Source organism: Mesitornis unicolor, unplaced genomic scaffold, assembly GCF_000695765.1.
Source record: "Mesitornis unicolor isolate BGI_N332 unplaced genomic scaffold, ASM69576v1 scaffold28359, whole genome shotgun sequence".
Lineage (NCBI taxonomy): Eukaryota > Metazoa > Chordata > Aves > Mesitornithiformes > Mesitornithidae > Mesitornis > Mesitornis unicolor.
Window position 1 is genome coordinate 70,671 of NW_010208467.1, and position 27,525 is coordinate 98,195.

Sequence of the window (27,525 nt, forward strand, 5' to 3'; positions counted from 1 at the left end):
CCAAAACCCACAAGTCTTAAGTGTGTCAAACTTTACTGGGTACCATCACCAGGAGTGATAAAGGCTGAAAGCGCCCCCATCCACGATGGCAGCAGTTTCCAGGTATCGCTGCAGTCCAGGAGGGACCACTTACGGTTTCTTTTTAAGAAAAGGGATCAGAAGGCCACAGCAGGCACAAGAGCATGTATAGAGATAGCACTACAGAAAAGGAGCTACCTACAGAAGGAGGGAGAGCAGCTGTATTGCAAGCAAGGAGAAGCCAGGCAGGAGCAAGATATGTCAATGCTGAATTCCAGGAGGATGCAGCAGCTCAATATTTAAGGCTGTGCTAAGGTCAAAGAGAACAAGCCAAGAGAAAAGCTCAAGGGCTGCAGAAGATGAGATCATTAGCTCTCCGAGACAGCTCCAGCGCCCTGGTTCTGCCAGAGCCTGATCTAAAACCAGGCTGGGTCTATGGTGTATATAAAAATAAGAGGTGGCAATTCCCCCCTTCTTGCTTTCTGAGAAGATGGAGAGCTGCAAAGTGAGAATATATCGGGGCAAAAGTAGGGAATGTGCAGGGGGTAGTAGTGACATCCAGCGAGATGGCAGGAGAGTAACAGAGGAGAATAAATTCGGAATCGCAACAGCATAGCAGGGGAGCTGGGAGGCAGGTGGGAGAAGTAGGAAGTTGTGAAAAAGGATCGAGAGATGAGGAGCACCCTGAGGGATGTAAGGAGGAACAAACAATATCCTGGGAGCAGTGAGAAGCAGCAGCAGGCAGGGAGTGACAGTATTGAGATTCAGACCAATCTTACATTGAAAGAAAGCGGCACGTGCTCTAGCCACTTGTAATACACATGTGTAAGCTGTAATCCTGCATGTGTACGCTTTTTCAATGATAAGGAAATGAGTAGCAAATTAATTAGGAATTGGAAGCACTGTTAAGTTTGGCTGGCAATCCATAAAGAAGAGATGGTCCAGTGCCATGACTGAAGAGGAGCTTGGAGCTCAGAGGAGGCTAGGGCATTTGGCTCTCAGGCTGGCTGAGCTAGATAAAACATTGCAGAAAATTTGGCTGGCAAAGCAATCTACTTATCCTGAAACTGGCTTGTGTCACTGCAGCATCCCAGTGCAATACAATCTTGTAGCTGCATTTTCCCTGGACACTGAGCTGAGCAAATGTTCCTCTGCCTGTTTATCGTACAGAAGAAGCTGATGTGAAGAGGATAAAGATGTTGAGCATTTCTAATGCTGGGCTAAGCCTGATATGTTGGTCTGGCCTCTCTGACTGACTGGTGTGGATGGTGACAGCTGTCTGAAATCTGTCTCTACCTTCTGGGGCATTAACTACCATGAATCATAGCAGCTGTACTAATACAAACAAATATTTTTATAAATTGAAAATGGAGCATTAAGCAGTGTTTGCTTGGCCTGCTCTGTGAAGGTTTGACTCAAAATGATGAGAGCAAAATGATCCTGGAAAGGGAAAAAAAAAAAAGAAAGAGCTTCAGAAGCATTAATGCTGATGCCCCCTTCATCTGCTGTGGCTCACAGCTGCCCTCGCATGATACCTTACTTGCTCCAGCTCAGAGACCTGTTGCTTGCCTGCATATGGCCCCCGTATGCTTAGGCACTTCAAAAAATCAAGCAGTAAATGTGATTGCCTTGATTATAAATGTCATCCAGCTCAGATAAATGAGGAATGGCTGAGCTGGGGCTGGTCCAGTACATAACTGCTGGTGATTAACCACAGCAGGGAGCACCTCGCATGAAGGTGCCCAGACCTCGCTGCAGGCAGGTGCGGATTAATCCTGTGTGTATGGGTTAGAGATTGATATGAGTGCTATGGCTTCGAGTCTCTCTAGTGATGATAACTGGGTATGGTTTTATTTTCCTATGGATTGCTTGTTCCTGTGTTGAATGATGTGGGGATCCTGGTCTTGCTACCTTGCTGTGGCAGTGAGTTCTGCTGTTTGACCATATATTGAAATAGGGAGGCCCAGTATTTTCCATGTGCCAGGTTTGGATTTGCCATCTTCTAATACAACTGCGTATCCTCTTGCCCCTGTGCTCAGAGCACAGAAGCTCCCCAGTTACGTTTTTTGATGTTTTATACACTTGTATAATTTTTCCCATTCAGAGATTGGACCCAGAAGGGATGACGGGAGTTGCCTTATCCAGCACCCTGTGGTCATGAGCTGCTATGCTGTTAAGTCAAGAAAGAGCTGCCAGAAATGTACTTTCACACATTGGAGGTTATGAAATATTTCTGTGTGCTCTACAGCAGATGTAGGACCTATGTACTAGCAGATAGAAAGCCTCAAACAGGAATTTGCTGTAGTGACAGTCCTGTGAGGAATCAAGGCTATAGCTAATTGATGCTTTTATTAGGGGGGGAGGATTTCCTTGGTAAAAGGGACCAGAAACAGGCCCTAACGTCTTTCTCTCCTTGCAGAGGACAGTGTTTCCAGGCTGTCCATCACTTCTGTCACCTTTCTCTGAACCTGCTCAGGTTGTGCAAAATCCATTGCAACCTAAGGTGCCCAGTCCTGTCTAGTATCTGTGGCCTTTCTCCTCTCAGTCCTTTTGCAGCTGGACACCTTGCCTGATGGCAGCGTGCTCAGCTGGGGAGCGCTGGGCTGGGTGTGGGGACCCCAGCTCCCTTGCACAGGCTGTGGCCGCTCGAAATCCTGCGGGATGACTTGGAGCAGCTTTAATGTGGGTTTTCTAGGATAATCATTTTGTGTTTGTCGACACAGTGTCACTTATCATTATGTCGACCATCTGCTTCGCTTGGTTAAGTCTCACTCCAGTACCCAAGAGTCCTCTCTGGTCTTGAGAGGCTGTTTTGACCTACCCAAAATAACCTGTATCCTCTGCGGATTCTGTGACGCCACCAAGAACTCCCTTCCCGCATCACTTATATATTATTCAAACCATCTGTACAGCACTTGCTTTCTTTACTCTGAACCTAATGTCCTTCTGAATGACTCCTGTTGTGCTCTAAACACTTTCCTAAAATCTAGTGTCACTCGTGTATCTCTTCATTCACTGCCTCCTCCTAGGACATTGTACTTAATTATGTTGTGTGTGTTAGAGGCTCAGATATTGTCACTTCCTGAATTAGTTCCTCCGTGTTACTGAAAATGAAGTCAGGAATAGCTGCTTTTTCTTGTGGGTGGTCAAATTAGCTCTTCCAAGAAGGAATTGCTTAAAGCACTGAGAGGCTGTTGTGTTTTCTACCAGCTCACAGGTGAATTCCCTCATCTTCATTTTGTTTAAATTGTGCCACTGTTTCTTTCAAAACTGCACACCCAGTTGTCATTATCTAGAGTCCTAATGATAAATGTGCAGTATGGGATTATAAATGTATTGCGGTTCTTGGGGTCGTGAATTTACGCAGAGTTGATGGTGTGATCTTCTGCACTTTTCCCCCTTAGGAGTTTTAAAGTTTCTGAACTAACTCTATGGAGGTATTTAAAAGACTGCATTATTCCTACAACCGTTTGGCTTGAACCCACTTTTTTATATAACTTGCAGCCAGGTATTATAATATCCAATTTGCCTTTTAGCTTTCCACCAAGTTTCTGTCATTCATAGTGTATTAGTCATCATCCATTGCCAAGATTTCTAGTTCACCTTAAAATCAGCCCATTTTGAGATGTTTAAAGCTAGGCTTGAAGGGAGGCGGGGCGGGGGGAGTAAAAGGACAAAAAAAAAAAAGCCAGTAGTAGAAATGCTAATGTTGAACCTTCCTCCCTTATTTAAAAGTCTGTGTAAGATGTGACTTGATTGGACTTTCCTGCTCCTGTCTCCTTTGAAACTGCATGAGTTGTTGATTTCTGGGCTTGGATTTGTCAACTGGTTTTTTATCTGCTATAATGAAAGCCAGCAAGTTGGAATCAGGCAGGTGTGAAAGGACCTTCGACAGTTCTCCTTACTCCACCCTGCTGTGTAAACCAGCTAGGTCTATCGGGCTGAGGGCTTTGGGGCTTTGCTCTGTCTCCCTATTATTGTGGTGTGCTCTCCTGGGAGCAGGGGTGTCAGCTCCAGGGTGTGAAAAATGAGGATGCAGTCTCTTATCCCAGCCCACCACAGCCCCTTATGTCCTTCAGGTAGGCCCTTCCCTGGCGGGGATGGTGTGGACACTGCAAAGGGGCAAAGCCAAGGGAGGAAAACAGGATTAGGCATCCTGGAGAATGGGATAGCTTCCTCCTGGGAGGGCCACACACCGTAGACTGCGAGAGTACACTGGTCCTTCACTGTAGGGCTCTGCAGGGAAGAGGCTGATGGGATCTCCCACAGATTAATCTGGTTAAACTGTTCTTCACGGGACAGATAATCTCCGTGTCAGCATTTGTGAGTTCAGACCCACTGACGAAAGCTCCTCTGCAGCCAGCTGGGAGCTGGATAAATGGGGCAGATGCTGCCTAATGTAATGGCTGTCATCACTCTGTACAAACCTCTGAAAGCCAAGATAAAAAAAAGGAGTTCAGTGGAGAAAAAGGGGCCAAAGTTGGGTGTTTTGAATCTGTGTGTAGTGTCTCGGGTGCACACTGGGGCCAGCACGTGAGTTCCCACTGGTGCTTCTGGAAAACTTTGCCCTGGAACTGGTTTCAGTTGAAAACTGCTGATTCAGTGGAATCAGCATGAATTTACTGTCACCCCTCTACCCCTTGGAAATGATGTGCATGTTTAAGTCAGCTCAGCGTGTTTCCTTTTGGCTTTGTATGATAATGTAAAAGTCAACATGGTAATGGCGATAGTCAAAACCCTTAGGTCAAAACAATGTACTTCAAACAAGTCAAAGCCAAATGTATTTTTGAATATATTGTTTCAGGCCATTGCAAATTAAGAAGATGCAGGCTTATGGCACATGGCATGACATTTGACTTCCGACAGCCTATTAGAAATCCATGGCCTTAACGTCTAAACAAATACTCAATAAGTTTCAGTTTGTTTCTCCCTTTTTTAACAGAGTTTGGTTTTGATAACGGCTGCGGGGCTGACAGCTCTGAAGAACAAACCTTAATACATTTCTGCGACTCACATCTTTAAAGCTTGATGTGTCCTGGCAACTCCTCCTCTGTTTCTGAAAGCTATCTTTTTCTCTTTATTTTTTTTTTCTTTCAAAGCGTGTGATGTTTCAGAGGTAGACACGAACTACATCGATCAAAGCGCAAGTTCAGCTGCGAGATGGACAGTGGGGTCTGCGTTGCAAGCCCATGTGGTTTCCCACACGTTGCTGGCTCCAAGCCCAGCCCTGGTGCAGGCTCAGAGGGTTTATACCAGACTCAGGCTGCCTGTGGCAGCCCATCCAGACTGCACAAATGTGAAGAGGCAGTGGCTGGGCCTGCAGAGCCTGGGCTGACACAGGTACTTATTGTGGCCATGGGGTTTTGCAGGAGAGGTAGGGAGGAAGCCTAGGAGGGAGAGTAGTTTTTGGGCTGCTGTATTTGCTATGCTTTCTGATTTTTGGGTAGGAGTCTGCTTGCAAGCTTATGTTGTCAGAATGGGGACAATCCTGCAGGAAATAAGGCAGGGATGAGCCCCTAAGGAGAGGGCTTCCCGCTCGTCCTCCTGCCACCCCTGGAAGAATGGAAAAGGCAGGGGGTGATTCACCTGCAGGGACAAGCCTGAGTGTATCCAGGTTTTGTCGGCTGCTGTTTCTCAAAGAATGGGTGAGCAAGCGAGGGCCTGTGTTGGGAACCAGGCAGAACACAGGGCTGTGGCCTTCCCCCTCCATCACAGCATGGAGGAAGGAGTGAGGAACAGGACCAAACATGTCAAGAACCCTTATTGGGCATAAGCAAAAAAATCTCTCAGCAGGGTGAGGTCATTCCCACAGAGCAGTGCCCATACCACCCCTACTGCCATATCCTCCCCAATTTCGGTGCAATGTGGGGCAGCTGGGGGGAAGCAGAGCAGGAGCTCCCTTCCAGGGGAGTGTTGCATGGAGAGGTACAAGTAAATGGAAATTGAAATGCAAATTCTTCTTCTGAGTGGAGAAAAGGCCCCCATAAATCAGGAGTGACAGGAACACAAAGACACCATCAGGATGCATTTGCACAATCAAGGTATGTTTCATGTATCAGAGAGAACCAAGGCACAGCCTCCACTCCTGAAATAAACCAAATCCATTTTTTTCTCATCAGTGAAGCAGGCTCTGAAATTCCCTGTTTGAAGAGCAACAGAAAACAGAAAGGAGATTTGAGTTAAATTTCACTCAGATGTGGCATGTTTTCTAATCCAGACAGGAAAACATTTGTTTTAAAGGGTCAGTGAAAAACAAACAACTCTTCTCTCCCTACACATCCAGCAACATGGTAGGGATCTGTGTTTTGGTTTTGTTTGGTTTTTTTAAATCTAGATTTGATCATCTTCAAATAAATGATGCTGCTGCTGAGAACCTTCATAAATGACCCTTCATAATATAATTGTGTAGTCTAGAAACAGTAAGCTCATGGCAAAGGAAGAGAGCAGAAATGCTTGAACAGAAATCCTGTCCACAGGACAACAGCAAAAGGAGCCTGGCAGCACCAAGAGCTTTTTCCTAGGGTTGAACCTATAACCACAACTAAACTTTTCACCAGCTGGTGCATAGGGCTGCGCAAGCTGGAGGTGCCGCAATAAAAAGAGGTGGAAGTTTTAATCTGAAATCCGAAGTGGCAGAGCTGAATGATTGAATTTGGTCTCGCAGGTTCCAGTCTGCCCTGGACTTTAGCTTCTCTCTTCATCATGCTGTCACAAGCACCAAATCTGTCCAGCTTTTTGTGTGGTAACTGATAAAACCCTTGTGCCTCTCTGTCTTCCGTGTTAAAGTTGAGAAAGGTCTTCCAGGCTTACTAACTGGCTTCCCTACCAGACAATAAGTGAAGGGTCTTCCTGTACTTCCATTTAAACATTCCTAAGGAGTGCAGCTTCCATGAGTGTGAGATATTTATCCCAGACCTCCCATGAGGTAGTTTTTTGTGCAATTTTCAGTGTGTGTCAAAACCAGGTCGAGGATGTCCAGCACTACCTCTGCTTTGCAGAATGTGTGATTACATATGTGCAAGTGATCTGATAAATTGACCATAACAAACTTGGGCTCTGCTTTTGACTGCAGCTGCGGAGTCTTGCCCCACACGTAGTGTTGGATTAGACTGGCAAGACTGAAGCAGTTGCGATCCTTTAGTCCGCACCCTATCCCTCTGCTGCAGGATCTTCCCCAGATAGAAGGACTGAGTGGAGTGTGTGTCTGCCTCTGTGCTGCAGTGGTTTGCAGGATCGTGCCTTGAGTTATGTAAATTGGTGGAGAGCTCCACTGATGGACAGACTTACAGTCTATTCCTGCCCAGGTACAAATATGTGCCCCTTTTGGACAGCCATTGTATGGTAAGCACTGGAGTTGCCCCAGTTTTTATTTCTTCAAGTTGAGCCACCATCCTCTGCTACTCCAGCTGCAGAATGGGGATTAGGCAGACAGGCTTTATTGACATGATTTGGAATGGATTAAAATATACAATTGAGTTATGCAGGTTCTGTGTTAATAAAACCTTTCCATCACACCACCACATGCTCTAAAGCACATTAGAAAGCGGCTGCACCATGAAGGGCTTGGGGAATTCAGATTTGTTTTCCTGCAGCTGTTTTTCTGTCCCTGCCAGGGTCAGGTGCGTAATTTGTCGTCAGACTCACTCTACTGAAGCTGGAAAGATCCATCTCTCTTTCTAAAAGATGACCCATGATATTTTCTTCAATGCTATTTTTTTTTTTACTTCACTATTTTGAGCCATTTCACAACTAGAAGGGAAGCAGAAGCACTGCTAGCAAGTGGGTGGCTCCTTCCTATGGAAGTGTGATTCTCTCTCCTTGGATTGCATACAAAACTTGGCTGTGTTTCCCTGGGAATGACATGACGTTTCATGGGTTTCTGCCCTGTTTGCTTCATCCCAATCACATGCTGTGTCTCACCAGCCTGCTGGTGGGACTGTCTGTGGGGACCGTGCTCTGGCGTCAGAAGCAAGAAGCAAAAAACTGACTTGGAGTGGTCACCATGACTGGATGAAAAGGGAATAATTTAGTTCCACTCTTCCCCCAGACAAGCAGACAAACATATACGTGCACATCCACACTGCTCCCTGTTCATGTATTATGCAACAAATTAAATACAGATCCTCAAATTTATGCGCTACTGAGATTAGAGGTGTGGTGGCCAAGATTTGATTGGGTCTGGAAAGAGGAGCTGGAAATGGTGGTCTCACCCCACCTCAAATTGTCAAGGGCTTATCTGTGTTTGGACAAGCTCACTGTCTCTGTGCTGCAGGCTGAAAGGTGGCTGCTTTACTTGAGACCTTGTCTGTGCAGCCTGTAGGGGTTTGCTGTCTTCAGTGGGTTTGTTTTGGACCTGGAAGGTGGTAGCTACAGGGGAAGGTGCTAAACCATCTGAGCTGTTCCTTCTGCAGAGCACAGCGTTTCAGTGCAATGAGGATTGGGTATAATAATCTCTTATTGCTTTTTTAAATTAGGGTTAATTAGAAAATGTAGGGGAATTCTCAAACATGTGAAGAGAAGCCTTTCTCAAGAGAGAGATTAAGTTTCCAAATAAGTATGACTGGCTTAAAATAGAGGACTTTGACCATTTAAAAATAATACGTGCATCAAACATGTCATCAAAATGCTTGGCTATGCTAGGTGAAGAAATATGTCACTGGACAAACAATCAAAACACCTGAACATACATGCCTTCGCAGTGAAAGACCTACATCAGTTGATGATGGTCCTATGTTATGTGGCCTATATCCTTGTATATGTTACACATGCACAGGCACACTTCCTTTGAAAAGCTGTCATGCAGCAGCCTCTAACAGGGCCAACACAAGTCTATCGTTTATTTTTCATACACCTTCAAAAAAAACCCTGTAAGGCAGCATCCAGGAAGCTGGAAGGAGGAGTGTGAGAGAAAAGTGTGACTGCTAATGGGGGAGGAAAAGATCGGGTATGTGTGTTTGTGTGTAGGCTTCATGGAATTGGTCTTGAAGCATGGAGAGATAGACAGGACCAGCAAAGAGCTTTGTGCTTGACAGTGCAGCCTGGCTTGATGATTGTCACTCTGAAACGTGTGTCTCTGTGAGGCTGAAAAGAATATTTGAAGGGTCACTAGAACCAATTCCCCTGGAGAAATGAAGCTGGACTTAAACAAAAATAAAAATTATAATAGGGGTCACTGTTCACAAAATATTGGTGCAAATTTGTGATTTTCCTCTGTGCCCTCCCTCCTCAGTCTTAGTGCAGGTGGGTGGGAAAAGTGCTGAGTGAGGTGGGGAGGGGGTGTGGAAAATTGCCTTATCAACCTGGTGCAGCGTGCAGGGGTTTGAGCGTGTGGCTGACTCCGAGCCTGGACCCCATCCACTGCCTGGCAAGGGTCCCTCGCCCCACGGGGCTGCAGGACCTCGGCCACCTGGCTGTGGCTGGTGATTTGTCATTCACCCTGATAATGGAGGAGCTGGGAGCAGAGCTGGCTTTAGGGACAGGCTGTTCTTTCCGGGAAAGTGATGGGAGCTCTTTTGCACTCGTTTCTGAGATTTACTGCGGGTCCTCGGTGGCTGGCTCCTCCAGGCGTGCCAAGCCTGTCTTTACTATCCTGACCTAAGCTCTAGTTTCCCTTTTCCTTCTGCTCACTATCATAAATAACATGAAAGCTCTTTAAATGTGGTGAAGCTAAGTGGGTGCTCGGAGCGTGCCTAGGAGGAGGCTGTGCATTATATGCCGTGGATGTGCAGATGCCTCTTGCTTCAGCCTCCTGCTGTAGGAATAGGTATAGCAACCTCTTTTCCAGAAAACTGGTGGTGCAGAGGGGTTTTCTCCTCTTCTGAAGAGGTGCTATGGTAGGACCATCCCACATGTATGTGGTCAGCTGAGTATTAGACATGCAACTAGAGGAAGAGACTCTTCTCCAACTGCCAGCTTTTCTCTTCAGAGCTCCCATCAAGTTCAATAGCACCTTGGTGATGGTGATGATGAAGACGCACTTGGTACTGTCAGTGTGCATCTGTGTTGCGTTCCCAGCCAGGTGGCAATCAGGGTTTGAGAGATGTCAGCTTGTGCAGGAGCACAGACAGCTTCTGGTTTGGGTTTGATAGTTGCTACATTGGCTGGTAAGCTGAGTGGATGTGATGTGCAAACAGGTTATGGGGAGAGGAGAGAAATCTGTTGTCTGCCAAGTGGACAGCTGGATGTGTGATGGCCATGAGACCTGTAAGATAATTTACATACTGGATACAGGGGTGTCAAATCCCACAAGGTGTGCGAGTACACTAGAGACAGCTGTGAAGGAGCCTGTGGTCATGGTACATCTTGGCATCAGTGATATAAAAATCTATAGGAAACAAGTCTTGAAATATAAAGGTAGATTATTAGCAAAAAAACCCTAAAGCTAAAGCTTCTGCGGTAGTCTTTTCTAGTACACTGCTGGCTCTGTGTCTGACTGTGTCTGGACTGGAAGAATCATTCTCAGATGAAAGAAAAGATTTTGTAGAGAAAATGTGATCTTTAAGTCACTGTTAAATCTATTTGGAAAGATTATGCATGTAAGAGGTAGGAGAATAAATTTGCAGAAGATTATGGGTCTGCTGACTGCAGGTATGCTGAGTCTAGTAGCAGCTGGTGTGTTATCTCTGAGAACAGTACATGAAGCTACTGCTCCTGATGGCCCCTTGGCAGAGCTGCAATGGGAATGAAGCAGCCATCCCAATCCACAAAGAATGGATTTATCAAATATATCTGGTCACTGATGTCCACCACTGCCCATGTGTGATCTTGCTGAGCTGAGTAGGTTATCAGTAACTTGGTGTCTCTCTTTGGCCTGGTGATGCAGAGAGTTCCAGAGGTGAAATATCCACACCATGATGCAGCCCTCACTGAGGTGGACCTTTGCAGGCTGCCATGACCCCACCTGAACCCTGTCCTCTGGGGCAGGGGAAGATGGCTGGGTTTTGTACTCTGCTTGGCAACATTTTGTACTAGCTATGTCCTAGTGAATCTTTATACCATCTTCATGAGGAAGTCATTTTATTGTTATAAGCTGCTGGAAATGAAGTAGTTAAGTGGACAGCATTTAAACAGTGTCATGTGCTGTGGAGAAGGGGAGAGGAATTGGAGGGTAGCTGACTATTGGAGAAAGCAATGAAACCTGCATGGGACAATGGAAATGTGAATTATCCTTTGGTGCTCAGTAATTAACGTGACGGAAGATGGATGGCTGTGAGACAGTGAAGAGTAATCCAATGCAAGAGCAGCTCCTGCAGAGTCACACAGGATTGGGGATGATTGTTAAAATTAAAACAGAAAAAAACAACCCTAATAAGCTCATAAAAAAGACTCTGAAAAGAGAAAAGGAAATACTTGGCATGGCTGGAAAGGATGGAGCAGTGAGCTAGGCTGTATCTGGTATGTCCAAAATGAAATGAAATTAATTCACATCCATAGTTTCTGATTGGAAACTGTACAGGGAAAAATAAGTTAGGCTGTAAATAAGCAGAAGAGGCATATGTTTCCAGAGGCTGTCAAAAACTGCAGCATAAATAGAGTGTGAAGTTGAATCTATATGAATGTAAATGGGTCACAGGAATATGAATGTGGTAATAGTAATGTACTACTAGTCCTAAATTTGAAGAGAGGTGATGAAGACAACAGGCAGGAAAACATCAAAGAGGTAGCCCAACTGTGCTGTGCTGATGAAGGAGACTTTAGCCTAGCCTGTGCTATTAGGAACTTGCTGTGTAGAAACCCCTTTTTTAGAGCTGTTTGTTCTGCAGTCAAATGTGCAGATAATTTGAGCTTTACATAGCATCGAAGGAACCTGGAGTGCCCTTGGAAGGTAGCAAATTCTTTGGCAGACCGGAAAAAAGAAAAATGCTTGGGTATTAGAGTGGACTTAGTGTTACACTATCATAACTATGGGCTGAATTTTACCTTGAGATCCCAAGGAAGGTATTGGTGGAAGATGGAGGTAGAGAGCATCGGTCTTCTGGCTCCTGTCTGTCTGAGACCCCTCTGAGTGCTTCAGGGAGCCCTGCATTTACAGTAATCTATATGCAGTACATTCCTTCGCCTCTCTAAAGTGGAACTTGGAGACTTTTTCCATTGTTCTCAGGAAAGATTTATGGGAGGACCATTCTCCCTGTGGGCACTGTCCTCATCAAGTGCGGCTGTAGTTGAGATGGAGAACAATCTTAGCAAAAAGACACCGGAGAACAAATTGGGAGACTCTTGCTCAGTTCCCAGCTGTGCCCCATGTCTCCTCTCTGCCCTTGGGTAAATCCGCTCATTCCTCTGTGCTCTGGCTTCTTGTGTGCAAAGCAGAGACACTGTAATGCATCGTTAGCCTGTCCTGTTTGGTTAGATTAAAAACTCTTTGGAGCAGGCAGCATGTTTTACCGCATGTTTATGTAACATTTTGCATAATTTGAATTTGATCTCTGCTAGTGTCATCTAGGACACGTGGTGATACCTCATAAATAATACTAATAATATTTTAATATTGATAATGCCTAGCACATTTGCAGCATTTAACCCCCCTAAACCAGCACTCAATACTGTCGGCATCGCAGTGATTGAGCATGAGTCATGTTGGCTCCTTTCCCTGGCATGGTGTGATCTGTCAGCTAGCCAGCAAGCCAAGGGGTTTAGTGAATATGTACTGGGTGTCACGAACACCTGAATTTTAATGTGATCCCAGGCACTGACTTACTGTGTGATCTCTGGGTAATGTTTGTTCTAAAGGGGACTGATTTTTGGCCGTCTGAATTGAGGTAGTGGGAGCCAAGTGCTTGGAGGTTCACAATTCTTGCTGGCTGTGTTAGAAATGGCAAGTATTACACACTCCTGAACTGAGAAGGTTGCACATTGGAGAACCCAAATCAGAGGTCACTTTGGAAAAACCTGCTTCGCTCCTGCTTACTTTCTTATTAGTAACAAAGGGGCAGTATTTATGTGCCTTAAGAGATAGTTGTGGAAGTTGGTAAAAGCTTATGTACTCTTTTGAAGGGAGCACTAGATGGCTTAAATAATATTTTCACTGATTGCTCTTTGTTGCAGGATGTAAGAGGAGGGAAGGGAGAGAAAGAGAGCAGATGTACGAGGAGACTATTGGCACTTCTGCTCATCCACCACAGGGTCCCTTCTCCTCCTCAGATGAGAAGCTTAAATAATGAGCATCTCTCCCTGGCCCCCATAGGTACCTCTGTCACACGTACACATCAAGATCTTCCACTCCTGGAGGCCATCCATTGCTCATGTGTGTCCTCAAGGAGGTTTCAGCAGCTGCTGTGAGCCTGTGTGCTGGTTAGAGCTCTCAGCCTCCAGTTATCTGCGGAGACAGACTGGCTCAGTCATTTGCAATGAGTCCTTTCTCCCAGTACGTGTCCTGCAGGCCACCAGTGCCAGTTTTTCCACCATATACCCTCTGGGAACCAGGGCAAAGGGACCTGGGATACATCCAGCTATAAGCCTTCAAAAATGAAGAATAACGAGGGGAAAAACAGGCATTCCAGGTTGGGGGTGGGGGATGGGGTAGCATCTTGAAGCTCTGAAAATAATGAGTTTTATTTGATTACAGCCAATAATGAAAGAAACAACAGGAGCCCAAACCCAGCTCTTATTGTTATTGCCCTGAATTTGCTTAGACTGTATGCAATTTTTTCTGAGTGACCTTACCTAGCACTTATTACTCTTCTGAATTAATCTTTATTTACTTTGCTGCAAAGCTTTGTCACCGTATGACTTTCTTTTCTGTACTGAAGCACTCCTCAGAAAAGCCTGCTAAGCTAAGCTCCAAAACACATGATTTAGTGATGCTGTATCCACTGAAAGCATCACCTAGCTGGGAGAAGGGAGAAAGGCAAAATGACTTTATCCTGCCTTTCCGTCTCTCTAATTCAGGACTGGTACTGGAGTCAGAGTACCCTCTAAGACCAGTTAGCCTTGGAAACTGGCTGTCTGGAGGAGCAAGGAGCTCGATTCCACATCCTTCACCAAGTGATGTGCTGGGGTACAGGATACTGCTTTGGCACATGCAGAGTGCAGAGCCCGGCACAGAAGGACGCGTTCTCTTTTTAAACTGAGAAGGTTTATAATCTGTCCTTTGTGCTTTCATTATTATGTCCATGTTCCTGCAGGGCAAGGCAGCCTTTTATCAAAGATGCCCTGCACTCTCTTCAGACGTATTTGAGTCGGGCATCCCTGTGAGCTCAGCTTGGACTTGGGTGACCTTTGCCAGAGATGGGTGGGAAGTTGCAAAGAGTGGAAAAAGCAATCTGTAACATCTGAAAACTAGGATGGACTAGAAAGGCAACAGGGATGAACAGAGATAACAGTGCAAGAAAAGGGAACAGGAACAGGAAGGCAGTGACTGTAGGCTTTAGACCTTCAGTGCTGGTGAGGTTCGTTCTACCCCTTTTCCTCTCCAGGGAAACAGCTTCTTATTCGAAGATGGATTATTCTGCCATCCCTCTGTATTTGCTGTAAAGTTGCAGGGGATAAAAACAAGCTTCAAAAGCAACACCCAGGACCTACATCTGTCTTGTGCTCTGTATGTCTGTGCTGTAGTCCTGGAGAGGTGACCACCAGCCCTCCAAGCCTGGGCAGTGACAGGCACTTGCAAAGCAGCACCCGTTTCAGGACGTTCATTTGAATATCCTCTTTGTGCACCACAGACTCTTTCCTTTGTGCTCCACAGACGCTTTCCCAAGGCCCGCTGAGCCTAAAACCCACAAGAGAATAAATCCCACACCTATAAAGTAAGATAAGAAGACATCACTTTACTGGGAAGTTTCAAGTTGTGCTGGAAATGGAAGGAGTTGACCATGTTTTAGACTCTGCTCGGCATTTTGCAGCCAACTTCCCCCCTCCTTCATATATGCCCCCCTTTCATATGTTTGCATTTGAGAAAGCTCTTCTGGTAGGCTTGAGGAGCACAATGTGGCCTCACCAAAATCGATTCTGGAGGCAGGGATCTGTATGCTGTAAAAGGTCCTACAAAATGTTCTTGTGCATCCTAAAGGGCCTGTGTGTCTTCCAAAACCTGGCCCTTTGTTCCTGCTTCCTAAAGAAACACGTATCTCTCTCTTTATGCCGTTTCATTCCAAACTTTTAGGCATTTCTTTTCACTAGAGTAGGGGAAGGAGAGTTATGGTAAGCAAAAGAGAAAGAAATCAAGGCAGAAGAAAGCAAAACAAAACAAAACAAAACAAACTAGAGAACATTAGGAGCAGGAGAGACAGGAAAGAGCAATGCATTTCATGTTTTTTTTAGTTCTCTTGCTTTCCCTGCCTTTCCAAATCCATCATCACTTATTCTTTCCTTATCCCTTTCTTGACGTTGAGTCACACAGACACTGCTATGATAGGGCTGTATTTATTTGGGGGATATGTCTAGTGGACCTACCCAAGATAAGGACCCCATTCAAACCTGTCATGATATGAAGGCCAAAGAACGGTGTCAGTACAGCCAGACATGGCAGGACTGGTACATCAGTTTAACAGGTGCTGGGGAAGACTTACACAACTTTGGATGGTGTTTCTGGGAGGCAGGGCAATGAAGCACAGGAGCAAAGAGGGAGAATTCAGAGAGAATTTTATTTTCTTCTTGCAAAGCACTTCCTGTTTTTACGCATTGGAAGTAAATTTCCATCAAGTAAGTTTGACCATATCCAGATTAAATCAAATAAAAAATCAACAAAAAAACCCCTGCTGTGGCTTAAGCTCATGTTTGGGAATGGTGACTCCACCAGCCTTTCCAACTGATCTTCTCCCTTCCTGCAGTCATGCATGATGGGACGCCCTGCATCAAAGCATTCAGCTGCCCCATACAAATTCAGACTTTGTTCCTCTGGAGCACATTGCTGTTTCAAATTACTCCTGGACTGCAAACACACTTCTGCTTTGACTTGTCAAGTTCAGTCCCTTTCTAGAGCAGAGGCCCAACTGAGTGCAGAAACAAACACTAACTCTTCTAAGATCCCTACTTTGCCACTGATGTCAGTAGGGAGTTGCCTCCACAAAGTGAGATATTAGTAAGTGGTAAGTACATTACAGTTTGGATCCCAGTTTTGTGGTTCAAGAGGTTTCCTCTGGTGATCCTTCCCTGGTGTCTGTTACCCCTCTGTAAGGGCAGAAAGCAGCTGCTGGATCTGCCTCTTTGACTAGGAGCTTTTGGAGTAAAACTCTTTCAAATGTCATATAGTATAACAATATTCCAAGTTGCAGTCCTATTGCCTAATGCTGTGACCTTGTTGAAGCTCCTAATGTGAAGCCAGGTCAGTTTTTGGATGGCGACCTCCAAGGCAGAGCCAGAATGCTGCAGGAGGCACCATTTGGGAGTCAGCAGGAGGTGCGATTCCTCAAGTCAGTCCTGAACTGATCCCACAGCATGGTGGAGTATTGCTTTGCTGGCAAGTAAGACATATAGCTGCACTCCCAGCCATCTGAGGATATTAAAAACCTCTTTCTCCAGGAACAGTCATTACCTCTAATACCCTGCTCAAGTTCAGATTTGGGTAATTATTTTTTCTGACCTAAAAAAACATTCTTGGGTGTTCGGTTGTTTTTTCTAGATAATATATTTTTTCATGCTTCCTATAGTAAACAGCTTTGTAGGAATGTTACACACTGTTAAACAGATGCTCTGTTATATCTGATGCAATTTGGAGGTGGGTCATTATCAGTAAAGAATCTCTGGGTCCCAGCTGCTACAGGCAGGAGATAATCATTAGTAGTAGGGCTGTATAGCAGCACTGATGAAGATATATGGTATTTGTGAGATATCTGAATAATTAGCAGTGGGATCTGCACACCTTTTCTGAAGAAAACAGGAGGTTGCTGTAGAAGACCGATGTATATCCATCCAGGTGGTGTGACAGCCAGCCAGAATCCTTGTAATAACTTGCTCTGCTTTAGGACCAATGGACTTTCCTGAGGTCACTGTGGTGAAAAGCATCGTAAAGGAGCCTTGCTTTCTCTCTGTAGCCTCCTATTTGATTAGAGACCCTCTGTGGCCTGTTGTGGCCCTACACTAGGTCTGAGCTCTCTTGTTACCTTCTTATTTCTGGAGTATCTGAAGACTTCTCTCATTGTGTTAATACCTCTGTCTATTTGCTCTTCAGATTCCTTCTTAGCCTCTGAATCTCCATTGTACATTTTTTCCTGACAGAGGTTAAATATCTTTCTATTAGTTTTGGTTTTGCTAGACTTGAGAGTTTAATGAATGCAATTAGCAGGTCTGAATGAATCATTATGGAAAGAGTTTTAAGAAATGAGAGATTTGCTTAACTTTGTTTCTGTAATGAAAAAACTCCCCAAAATTTCTAAAAGCCACCTTCAATCCTCGCCTAACTCCACAGAGGGATATGAGGTGGTGTATAAGATACAACTGACTTAGTTCTCATTAATCTCTAAGACAAATCTGAATTTGAGCTACGCAGCCAAAAGCCTGTGTGGCCTGGTACAGGACCCACCTTCTGAGCAGTCCTGGGAAGTTAAACCGATCAGAAAGGCTGACCTATGGTACTTTGTTTTGTTGGTGCATATCTGATCTATAATAATATGGACACAAAATGGAGTCTTTCTTATTTAATGACTGCATTCTTGTAAAGTCCCTTCCAAAGGGCAGAAACATGGAATTATTGCCAAGCATTTAAAGTCTCTCTACTGTCTCCCTCTTCTGTATTTTCTTGTCTTGCTTCCCAGTAACACCATCACAAGTTGTGTAAGTCTTCCCTAGTGCCTCTCAAATCAACATAACAGTCCTGCCATGTTTGGCGGTATTGTAATCCTTTCCTTGGCATCAGTATTGTGAAAGACTTGAAGACCTTAGTGATGCGTATGTCAGCTGTCTAAAGTTCAGGTGGTCCTCTTTTGTGAGAAGACTGTATGAATGATATCATGAAAGGACACACGTACAAGAGGTTACGTGACATGGGAAGACCTAGAGCATGTCAACCTTGAGGGCTTGTGAAAAGGCTTTATAAATTGCCCTCTGTGGCTTGGCCACCACAAAACCCCAGCATTGTAATGCTGGGTATTGGCATTTAATTTCCAGTTGACTCAGAACTCAAAAAATAGAGTTCCAAGTCAGGTCAAAAAACCACAACCTTTTTTCTGTAGTGTTGAGACATGTCTTTGCATTAGAAAAGACAAAGAAGAAATGTTTCAGCCTTTCAAAAATAGGATTTTTAAAGCTTTTTGTTCTGAGAAATGTTTTGATTGTTTTGATCTATTTGAACACAAACACATTTTGAGATGTATTTTACTTTGAGTGAGCGGCAGGTGTTACATTCAACTTTTTGTAGTGGGTTAGCTTAACAGATTGAGGCTGAAGAGAAATAACCCTGTTGCTTCTGTCAGCTTGTCTTGTAGAAAAAGGACCAAGAAACTCCTATGTATCTGCATAGAAGGGAAACAAAAGTGAGTGGTGATAAAGAAAAAGTGGGAGGAGGGCAAGGAAAAATGAAACTCACCTCTGAGGGCATCTGTAAAAGCCAACAGCAACAAGGGAGAGAAAATAAGCACTTCTTTCCCTGGAGCTACTTGGTTCTCTGACCTTCACAACACAAATCACTCCTTCCATTATAAATGAAATATTAACTGTCCTGCCGCAGTTACAGCATCCTACTGGCTTCTAGCATGAGGGTCACAAAGCAGGGGTGGAAAGTAGGGAAGGAACACAGCACTGTCCTTTGCTTATTTCACAAGGAGGTAAAGAAAATGCAATTACCACAAACTGGAATCACAGAGTGCAGCCATTTAGCTGGTGGCAAGTGTGGTGGGATGAGAGGGAGGTGGAGAAGATCTTCAAAAGAGAGGCAGAGAGGTCATGCAGATGTGATGTCTCAACTGCAGTGTCCTCACAGCAGGAGCTGTGTGTGTGTGTGGTGTCTGGGATGTGTGGCATGGGACTCCATGTTTCCAGTTCAGTCACTGAGCTGCTCTGCTGCTGCAGGCTCTTCTCTCTGTTTTGGGGCAGGAACAGATGCTACCTTGACCAGCCACACCACAGAGCTGGCTTTTTTTCCTTGCTCCAAGTGCTTTGTAGCCAAGGCATTTCTACTGCAGGTTAAACAGATCTGAAATGTTAAAGACCTGGATTGGCACAAAGCATTACCCTGGTAGTGGTTTGGAGATAAACAAGAAGAAAGACTGGGTGATTGTCATGCTTGTAAAGCTTATGTGTTTTCTATGCTGTTAGGAGTGCCAGCCACTGGGGAGCTCTTTATGCCTGGTGTACTCTTATTCTTCAGCTGATGATAAAGGAGGAAGAGGAGAGGGGACCCCAAAGTATTGTTTTGTTTTGCTCTATTGTATTTTTGTCAGTGACAAAAACCAGAGATTCAGGCCAATCCCAAGAGCACTAAGTTATACCCTATTTTCCAGTTGCCAGCTATGCACAGCTCCAGTACCACATACCTTGTTTCTGCTATTTGCCATTCAGGAATCAAGCCCCAAAGCTTTGCCTGTGTCCCATCACCACTTTCTAACATCATCTTGCATTATGCATAATTATGTTATCAAGCACTGTCACAACACATCCACTCCCAGAACTACCTGCACGTCTCCTTAACTGCCCTGTAACTTGTGGCTTTCAGCCCTGACTCCATCTGAGATGGTTTGAGGTGGATGATGGCTCTCTCCTGATGTGTGCTGGTGATGAATGTTCCCCGTGAGTCTCTCCCCATCCCAGACTTGCCCTGTCCATTGGAAGACATGGTGGAGGGTCAATGAATATGTGTGGTCCATCCATATGCTGGGTGGGCCCTGGTTGGGATGTGGAAGGTCAAGGATGGGACCTATCAGCAGAGCAAAGTGTTGCTGCCACAGGCAGTCACTAGCTATGAAACCAGTACAAGGAAATATGTTTTAGACAAAATGTAATTAACCTAGATATGGATCTCGATTCCACAAGACAGTGCTGAAGCCAAGAGCTTAAGAGGACTTTTACCTGGTTAAAGGACCTTTAACCTTCTCCTTTGCTATTTTTCCTTTTTCAAATGAACACCATGACCCCTTTATCCCTGAGGGCTTGAATCAACTGTTAACTGTTACTGTGAGGGAAAAACCTTCCTTTAAGGACAAAGTTATTACATAGTGGATTGCTGTGGGTTTTCTGGTACCTTCCTCTGAATCATCTTGTGGTGGCTGAGAGAGGAGCTGACCATGGGCGGAAGTGCCTGGATCTCCTTTTAGTTTCCAAAACCTGTTGGAGGCCTTAGGCCTCACTGGGAAAGGTGTCGGTGGTGGGGCCATAGGAAGGGAGAGCAGCAGCAAGAAAGGGCTGGGACAGAGGGGGATAGCATGTGTGCGGGTTTGCTTGTAATTAGGAGATTTGAACTTTGAAAGAAGTTAATTAGTAATGAAAGTTCTGACTGAATGATGCAGATTGTGAAGACTGGCTTTGTCAGCAGCTGAAATTAATTACAGGCTCAGGCACAGGGAAAAGGAGGGGGTGAAGGATGCGGGGAGGGGGAGGCATCACTGAAAGAAAGATGATAAACCTGGCTGCAGGCTGTTGCCGTGGTGACGGGAGGCAGTCGCTGTGGTTGACAGTGGTGACACATTGAAGGCAGCAGGTACTTCTAATTACCCCCTCCACCGACCCAAGCAGGGAGCAACCCCTCCTGACTCGGGACAGGAGATGCTTTGGTTTTCTCCTGGCACTTTCTTCCTCTCTGCCGCAGGTTGGATGTGCCTTGTCAGAGTCCCCGCCTGCTCTGAAAGGAAAATCGCAGGGCAGCAGCTTTTCCTAATGTCACTTTAATAGCCCAGGAGCAGCCAGCGATTCAGCAGCGTCCTCAGGAAGCCTAGATAATGCTGGCAAACTTTCAAAGAGCTGGTATCCAAAAAACAGGGGAGGAGAAATTGAGTGCAGCCGGCCACAGCTTTTTGAGCAAGAAGATGAGGGCCTTGCGCATCTGGCCCAAATTGCAACGTTTTTGGAAGTGCTCGCTGTAGCTGGCCAGGTCTTGTGCTTTGGGGTCTTGCCAGCTGCCTGCAGGCACCCTGCCATGGTCTGCATGGCTGCGAGGGGACACCACAAGGGAAGTGAGATGAGCAAAGGGAGCACGGGAGCATCCTGACCACTCACGCGCTGCAGCTGCCGAAGCATGTGCACAGAAGTGTAGATCTGTATGAATAACCCCCTGACCACCTTAGAGACACTTTCTCTGATTTTTCCCTGAGTTTAGCTGCAGTTGGAGAGTACTCCCTGCCTCCAGGTCTCTTGTCTCATGTAGTCTGGATGTTTGCTGAATAAAAAGCCCTGGCTTTTCAAACAATTTCTGGTTTTTATTGTTTACTTATTAATTTCGTCCAGTGCTGGTCTAAGCACTGTCTCTGTCCGTACGTCTCCTGACTGCCTTATGCCCAGGAGGAGGGACTTTTGCAGCCTTTGGCTTAGCCCACACTGAAACTCTTTTGGCCCCTTGAAGACTGTCATTCATCACTGATTCCCCCTTCACTGGTGCTGCCTTTCAGTAGCTATCAAAACACCTGCTGCAAAATGGAGAGGCTGAGAGAGCTGGGACTGTTCCGCCTGGAGAAGAGAGAGCTCAGAGGGATCTCATCCACATGTACCTGGTGGGAGGTGTAAAAGAGACAGCTCAGTGGTGCCCAGTGACAGGGCACAGGGCAATGGGATATCACATTTAAATGTAAGAAAACGCTTTTTCACTATTTACGTAGCCAAACACTGGGGCGGGTTGTCCAGTGATGTTCTGGTGCCTCCGTTCTTAGAGGTATTCAAAACACAACTGGATGTGACTCAGCGATCTGCTGTAGTTGACGCTACTTTGAGCAGGGGGGTTGGACAAGATGATCTCCAGAGGCATCTTCCAACCCGAACTGTTCTGTAATTCTGTGAAAGAAGATGCTGAACAGATTTTGAAAAGTTCAGAAAAGAATTGTAGTCTTACTCAAAAAGTCTGTGGGAGCTAATGGAAACTCCCCAATTGCTTGTCTGAGCTACGGATAAGATAATTAAAGAAACATGCAAGAGAAGGAAAGGCGGAAAGTTGAAGTTGTGTTGTGTAGACCTCCAAGGGCAAACGTCTTATTCGTGCCCTTTTAGTGTATTCTTCTCAGAAACAGTCTCTGGTTTTGAAGCCTACATTGAGGGTGGGCTCCATGTACTTTACTTTGTACAGCATTTGGGATTGACTTAGTGGGAGATAGTGATAACACGTTCTTGAAATCACCTCATAGCATGATTGGCACAGTAGAGCTGATGCCCTGCTCTTGTCTGATTTTGCAACTGAAGGTAGCTCACTGCAAACCAGGTGGGGGAGAAGAGCAAGCATTAATAATCTTCTGGATCAGATTGTGCAGGTTAGTCATGAATCACTGTCGGAGAGTGAGCACAAAAGGGTTGCTCAGAATGAGCCGTAGATGTTGTGTGTCTTTCAGAAGTGAGCAGAGATACACGCCACCATTTTGGATTCAATTCTGGAAGGACTGAAAAGGGGTCCACTCCAAGGGCTGCATTTTAAATAGATAATCTCTTGGCTCTGTTATTTTAAAACATAATTTAATAAATGGTCTGAAAATGGAAACTAAGCAGATATGTTTGTGAGATGTGTTAAAATACCCAAGAAGGATGGTTCTGCTAGAGGTTGGAGGTCAGTTCTCATTAGGTCTACATCTCTGCTTTGCAATGTGAACACTGGAAATTTATCACAGAAACACGCCCACTTTTAGAGCTAAAATACTGTAAATGAGTTCTTGGATAAGCGTGTATCAGGTCTTATGACTCCTTCAGGATAACTAGGATGGCGAAGAGGAGGCAAGTAGAGGGTGTGGAGTGTACAGAGATGGTCATGGAAATACACCATTTTTATCCTCTTCTGTAATATATAAATGAAATGGCATTTGTTTAAATTAAAAGGCAACAAATTAAAAATAAATAGGAGGAAACAATTTTTAATGTAAAGTATAATTAGCCAATGCAGCTCATGGCTGCCAGCTATTATTGAAGCAGATATTTTAGTAAGATTATCAACAAAGGATTCAAATGAATAAGCAAAGCATCTGCAGGGACACCAGTGTTGCTGAGAAAACAATTATAAGGGCTATCAATCCTCATGCTTTAGGGCATAAACACATCACCAGCTGGGGTCAGAAACGCAATTTACCCCCATGGTTACTGAATAACTTAATTAGGCACATTGTGGAGTTTTATCCAGCATGGGTCACTGCTGGAAGTGGAATAACAGATTAGATGGACCATCGACCTGCTCCGATATTGCAACTCTTTATCCCCAGGTTTCTCTCTGAAGGGAAGAGGGAAAATTCTAGCCTTGTGTTGTACCCCCATCTCACAAGGGCAGTAATCACTGGGCTCACATAGAGATCTGGCTGTCCATTTTGATTTAGATCCCTAGATCATAGAGATCTCTGTTACATTTGAGTGTCGGCCACCATGGAAAGTCTTCTCCATGTATTTGGAAGATTCAGTAAATCAATGAGGGAAGAGACTCAGCAAACCGACAGGAGAGAAGTGAGCATGTGTTTATGGCAATTGTTTGACTTGTATAAATACCTTAGGCCTTTGTGCTACCTCTGCCTTCCCCTTTTCAAAAGAGTTTTGGCTTAATCAAGGAGTGGAGTTGTGAGGAACTGAGGGGAGAAAACATAAGAATGTAATAAATCAGCCTACCAGCAGTTGTTATTTCCCTTAATCTTCCTATTTTGTCACCCCAAGCCTAGACCAAGCTTATCTCAGCCATGATGCTTTTACAGCAGTTTTCCTTGACTCCTTTCCACCTGGTTTGAGTGTGTCAGCATGATGGTGATTTTGTTAAACTGCGTTACCCTGGGAATGTACCAGCCATGTGAGGATATGGACTGCCTTTCTGACAGATGTAAAATCTTGCAGGTAAGCAGACTTCCTTCTTGTTGTGATGGTGCCTCAGTCCAAGTCACAAATATTCACGCATGTTTTCCTTCAGCATGTGGGCAACACCTTCCCAGACAGATTGGCAAGAATGTCCCTGGCAGTAAGCTACCCTGTTGTAAAATAGCAAGGGCTTGCTTTGAGGAGGAGAATGGCGTGAGAAAGAGATAATGAATGAAGTCCACTTGTGACCATGTAATACAGAGCAGTTGCTAACCTTCCTGATCCTGTGCATAAGCAGAGGGTTCCTGACATAGACAGCTACAAAATACGTAGCTCAGAGCTAAGCCAGGGAGAAATAATTAAGGTTACAGCATCCAGGCAAGAGAGAAGAGCAGTCCCCAATGCATTCGCTGCTCTGTTGAGGAGCAAGGGTACTACTGAGTCCACAGGTAAATGTGGCATTCAGGACGCCTTAAGAAACAAAAGGTATGCCAAGAAGGACCATGGGTACATCAATCCTATAAATGCACTAGCTGTGCTTGCTTCTTCCCCACAGAGAAGATGACAGCAGAGTTTGTTATCTGTAGTGTTGCTGAGGCTGCGATGTTCAGATACCTGAAGCCTCTATCTGTGACTGGTATGTGCTGTCCAAGCTGTGCATGAAGCTGGTATATGTTCTCAGCTGAGCCATTTGCATCAAAGTGATGAGGAATCTCTCCTGGGAGACCTTGGAAGGGTGGTGTTTCCCTGGCCAGGTTTGGACCTGCTGTTGCTGAGCCAACACCTTCTTTCAAGTCCATGTATAGAGACTCTGAGTCTACATCAATTATGTCACCTGTGGGGGGAAAAATGCTCTGTAAAAGCCCCTTGCTTACTTGAGCAGTAGGAAGCTGTGATGTCAGGGCTGTATGGAGGAAGCTTTTCCATCCCTGCCTCTCACTCATTTTCAGAAATACTGAAACTTGTATTTATGTCTCATTCTGTGTTTTAAATTCCAAGGCTGAGAATGCTTATCAAACATGCTCTTGGGTTTCTGTTTGGCAGGTATTTGATGATTTCATCTTCATCTTCTTTGCCATGGAAATGGTCTTAAAGATGGTGGCCCTGGGGATCTTTGGCAAGAAGTGTTACCTTGGAGATACCTGGAACCGCCTGGATTTCTTCATTGTCATGGCTGGGTAGGTCGATAGTTTCTGGGTTTATTTCCTCTGTGTTTGCTAGAGTCTTCCATGAGAAAAAAAAAATATATAACTGAGGGGAAAGTTTCTACTCTGTTGCTACTCCAGTGTATCTGCTGAATGGGAATCAGACATGCTGGGGTTAGCAGCCTATAGAAGAAACAGTAGACAAGGTAGCTTAGCTCCTCAGCTGGTGTGCAGCCATCTATCTTGCACAACTTCAGTAGAGGTTGTTAATTTGTACTGGCTGAAGAGCTAGCCCAGAAACTTTCTTTATTTTGTTTTTAAAATGTCTGAGTGGAAAAGCTTCTACTCAGAAAGAGTTTCCAGTAGCAATGTTTCAAAGGTAGGAATGTCATTTTTGTTACTCTGGGCTTTTTGTCTTTGCGTTGCGCTGGCTTTACCCACACTACTATTGGGACAAGTTGACATTTGAGTGTTTCTTACAACAAAGTTGCTATGGTGAAGCTCCAATTTCCCCTCTGCATGTATGAAGTGGAAAGCCTAGCAGGATTTGCCTATTGAATCACAGGAAAATGTCTATCTCTGATACTAGTGGGCATGTGCTTTTTTGGAATTTGTCCATTTTCAATTAGATTGCCTTGTGATATAGTAAAAAAAAAAAAGATTAAAAATAAATATGTGATATTGCTGTTCTCACATCAAACAAGTGAATGTATTTTCAGAGAGAAACACCTGCTTTCCTCTTTCTCCCAGCAAGGAATTCCCCCCATTCGCTGTCACCTGGCCGTGTGTGCATTACTGACTGAACAAGCAGTGAGTACGAGCTCACTTTCCAGAGCTTTTCCATGCGATGTGGAGCAGCACTGTCTTTATATTTGCTTTTGACACAACACTTCTACAGTCAGACTTGAAAGTCATTCCCTCTGGAGTGGCATATAATTGTTTGCTTCTAGGGGAGCAGAGTTTTTTCAAGCTCAGTTCAGTTGTAAAAGTTTGAAGGCTGATTCTCAGCACAGAAGGAAGACAAGCAGATGAAAGCTGTGGCTTTTTCTGAATTAACGCAATATGCTTGAGATGGGAAGACCTTTCTTGTGGCTTGAGCCTGATGTGGTTAGCATCTGATTTGAAATGGCCTGGCATGGGGACTATGAGTTCATCAGGAAAGGTTAAGTTAAAGCACCTGGCACATGGTGGTGAGAAAAGCCAGATCATTGTATCTTTTAGCCTGAGATCCTGGTGGCTGGATGCAGGGTAAGCAAGACCCTGCCATAGCAGTCTTTGAGGAGGAACTTGGAGCCCACAGTGCACCTCCATGTGGGTGATGTGCTGAGATATGCTGGAAAGAAGGTTCTGCTCCAGGTGGGGCACAGGATTGTTGACATGTAGGGTAAAAGGCTTGGGAATTGGAGGTCTCGCTTTGCATGGTGCCCCTGCAAGCATGGTATGTGAGTGGTGCTACCTGAAGAAATGAAGAAATCAGTGGGGCAATGCTAAATGAAAGAGGGTGAGCTCTAGTGTTCAGTCCATGCAGGAAAGAAGTTAAATCCATGCTACCTAGATGAGAATGGAGTAAACCCCATTTAGATGTTACCTTCTATTGCCATTGCCGGCAGAAATTTGAGCAGAGAGAGAGTCTTTTGTGCATCTGATAGCAGTACTAGGAAAAAAGCTCATATCTGAACTCCTTTCAATGCCAAGGAGACTTAGACTCAACTCCTTAGATATAAAATAGTGTGGAGGATTTTTCATTTCAGGTCCAAAACGGAAAGAAATTTGTTTCCTGATTTCTATACAATTGGGCTCATGAGGTGTCAGGCTGAAATGATAGTAATCTCATTAGAATATCTGATCTCAAAAGACTTCTGCTAAAGAAAGATTTTTCCATTTAGTTATATAGAACTAATGACTACATAATGTATTTTGAGTTATAAAAGCTTGTGGTTATTAATTCATTATTCTTTGAAAGTCATTAAAATTGTCTGTACTGTTTAAATCAAATCCAAGGCTCAAACTTGCCCTTACATAGAGACTGTGGGCTTTTATTTAACCTCAGATTTAAGCCCCAAGCTTTATCCTGATTGGTCCCACACTTGGATCATGGCTTCAGCTTAGTTTGGGTCCAGATGCTGCCTTAGCCTTCTGACTAAGAAAAGGCATCCTGCCTTAGGTCTTACAAGTATTCTCTGTGCCTGTGAGTTAGATCCTGATCAGTTAATCAGTTTTCTCTAAGGGTCTTCTTTTAATGGTTGTGGACTCTGCCCACAGGGGAGGTAATAAATTTGGCTTTCAAGAAAATGCCCATGTTGTTGGGAAGTAATGCAGTCTCCTAGAAGATGTGCACTTTCTCTTGATTGCAAGAATAAGGACTGTATTTTCTAGCCCCTTCTCTTCCCTTCTCCCTTTCCAAATAAACACCAAGAAGGCAGCAAAGGTTGGAAGAATAAACTGTTGCATGGAAAAGCAAAGCACAGGCAAGGGACCATTCTGTTGGGCGTTCTGGGGCAGCTGAGGTACCTCCATCTGGCTAGCTACACGAAGG

At 44.8% G+C, this 27,525-nt stretch overlaps 1 protein-coding gene across 1 annotated transcript in view; it reads left to right on the top strand.

The window, feature by feature from the left end:
* LOC104546988 (voltage-dependent T-type calcium channel subunit alpha-1I-like) overlaps positions 1 to 27,525 on the top strand; it is a gene marked incomplete at its 3' end in the record, with an annotated part of 108,722 nt that overhangs the window by 47,765 nt on the left and 33,432 nt on the right. Inside the window, exons 3-4 of the mRNA XM_010192523.1 lie at positions 23,772 to 23,883; positions 24,889 to 25,022. Of these exons, the coding sequence (XP_010190825.1) occupies positions 23,772 to 23,883; positions 24,889 to 25,022 (246 nt within the window). The remainder of the gene's footprint in view (positions 1 to 23,771; positions 23,884 to 24,888; positions 25,023 to 27,525) is intronic.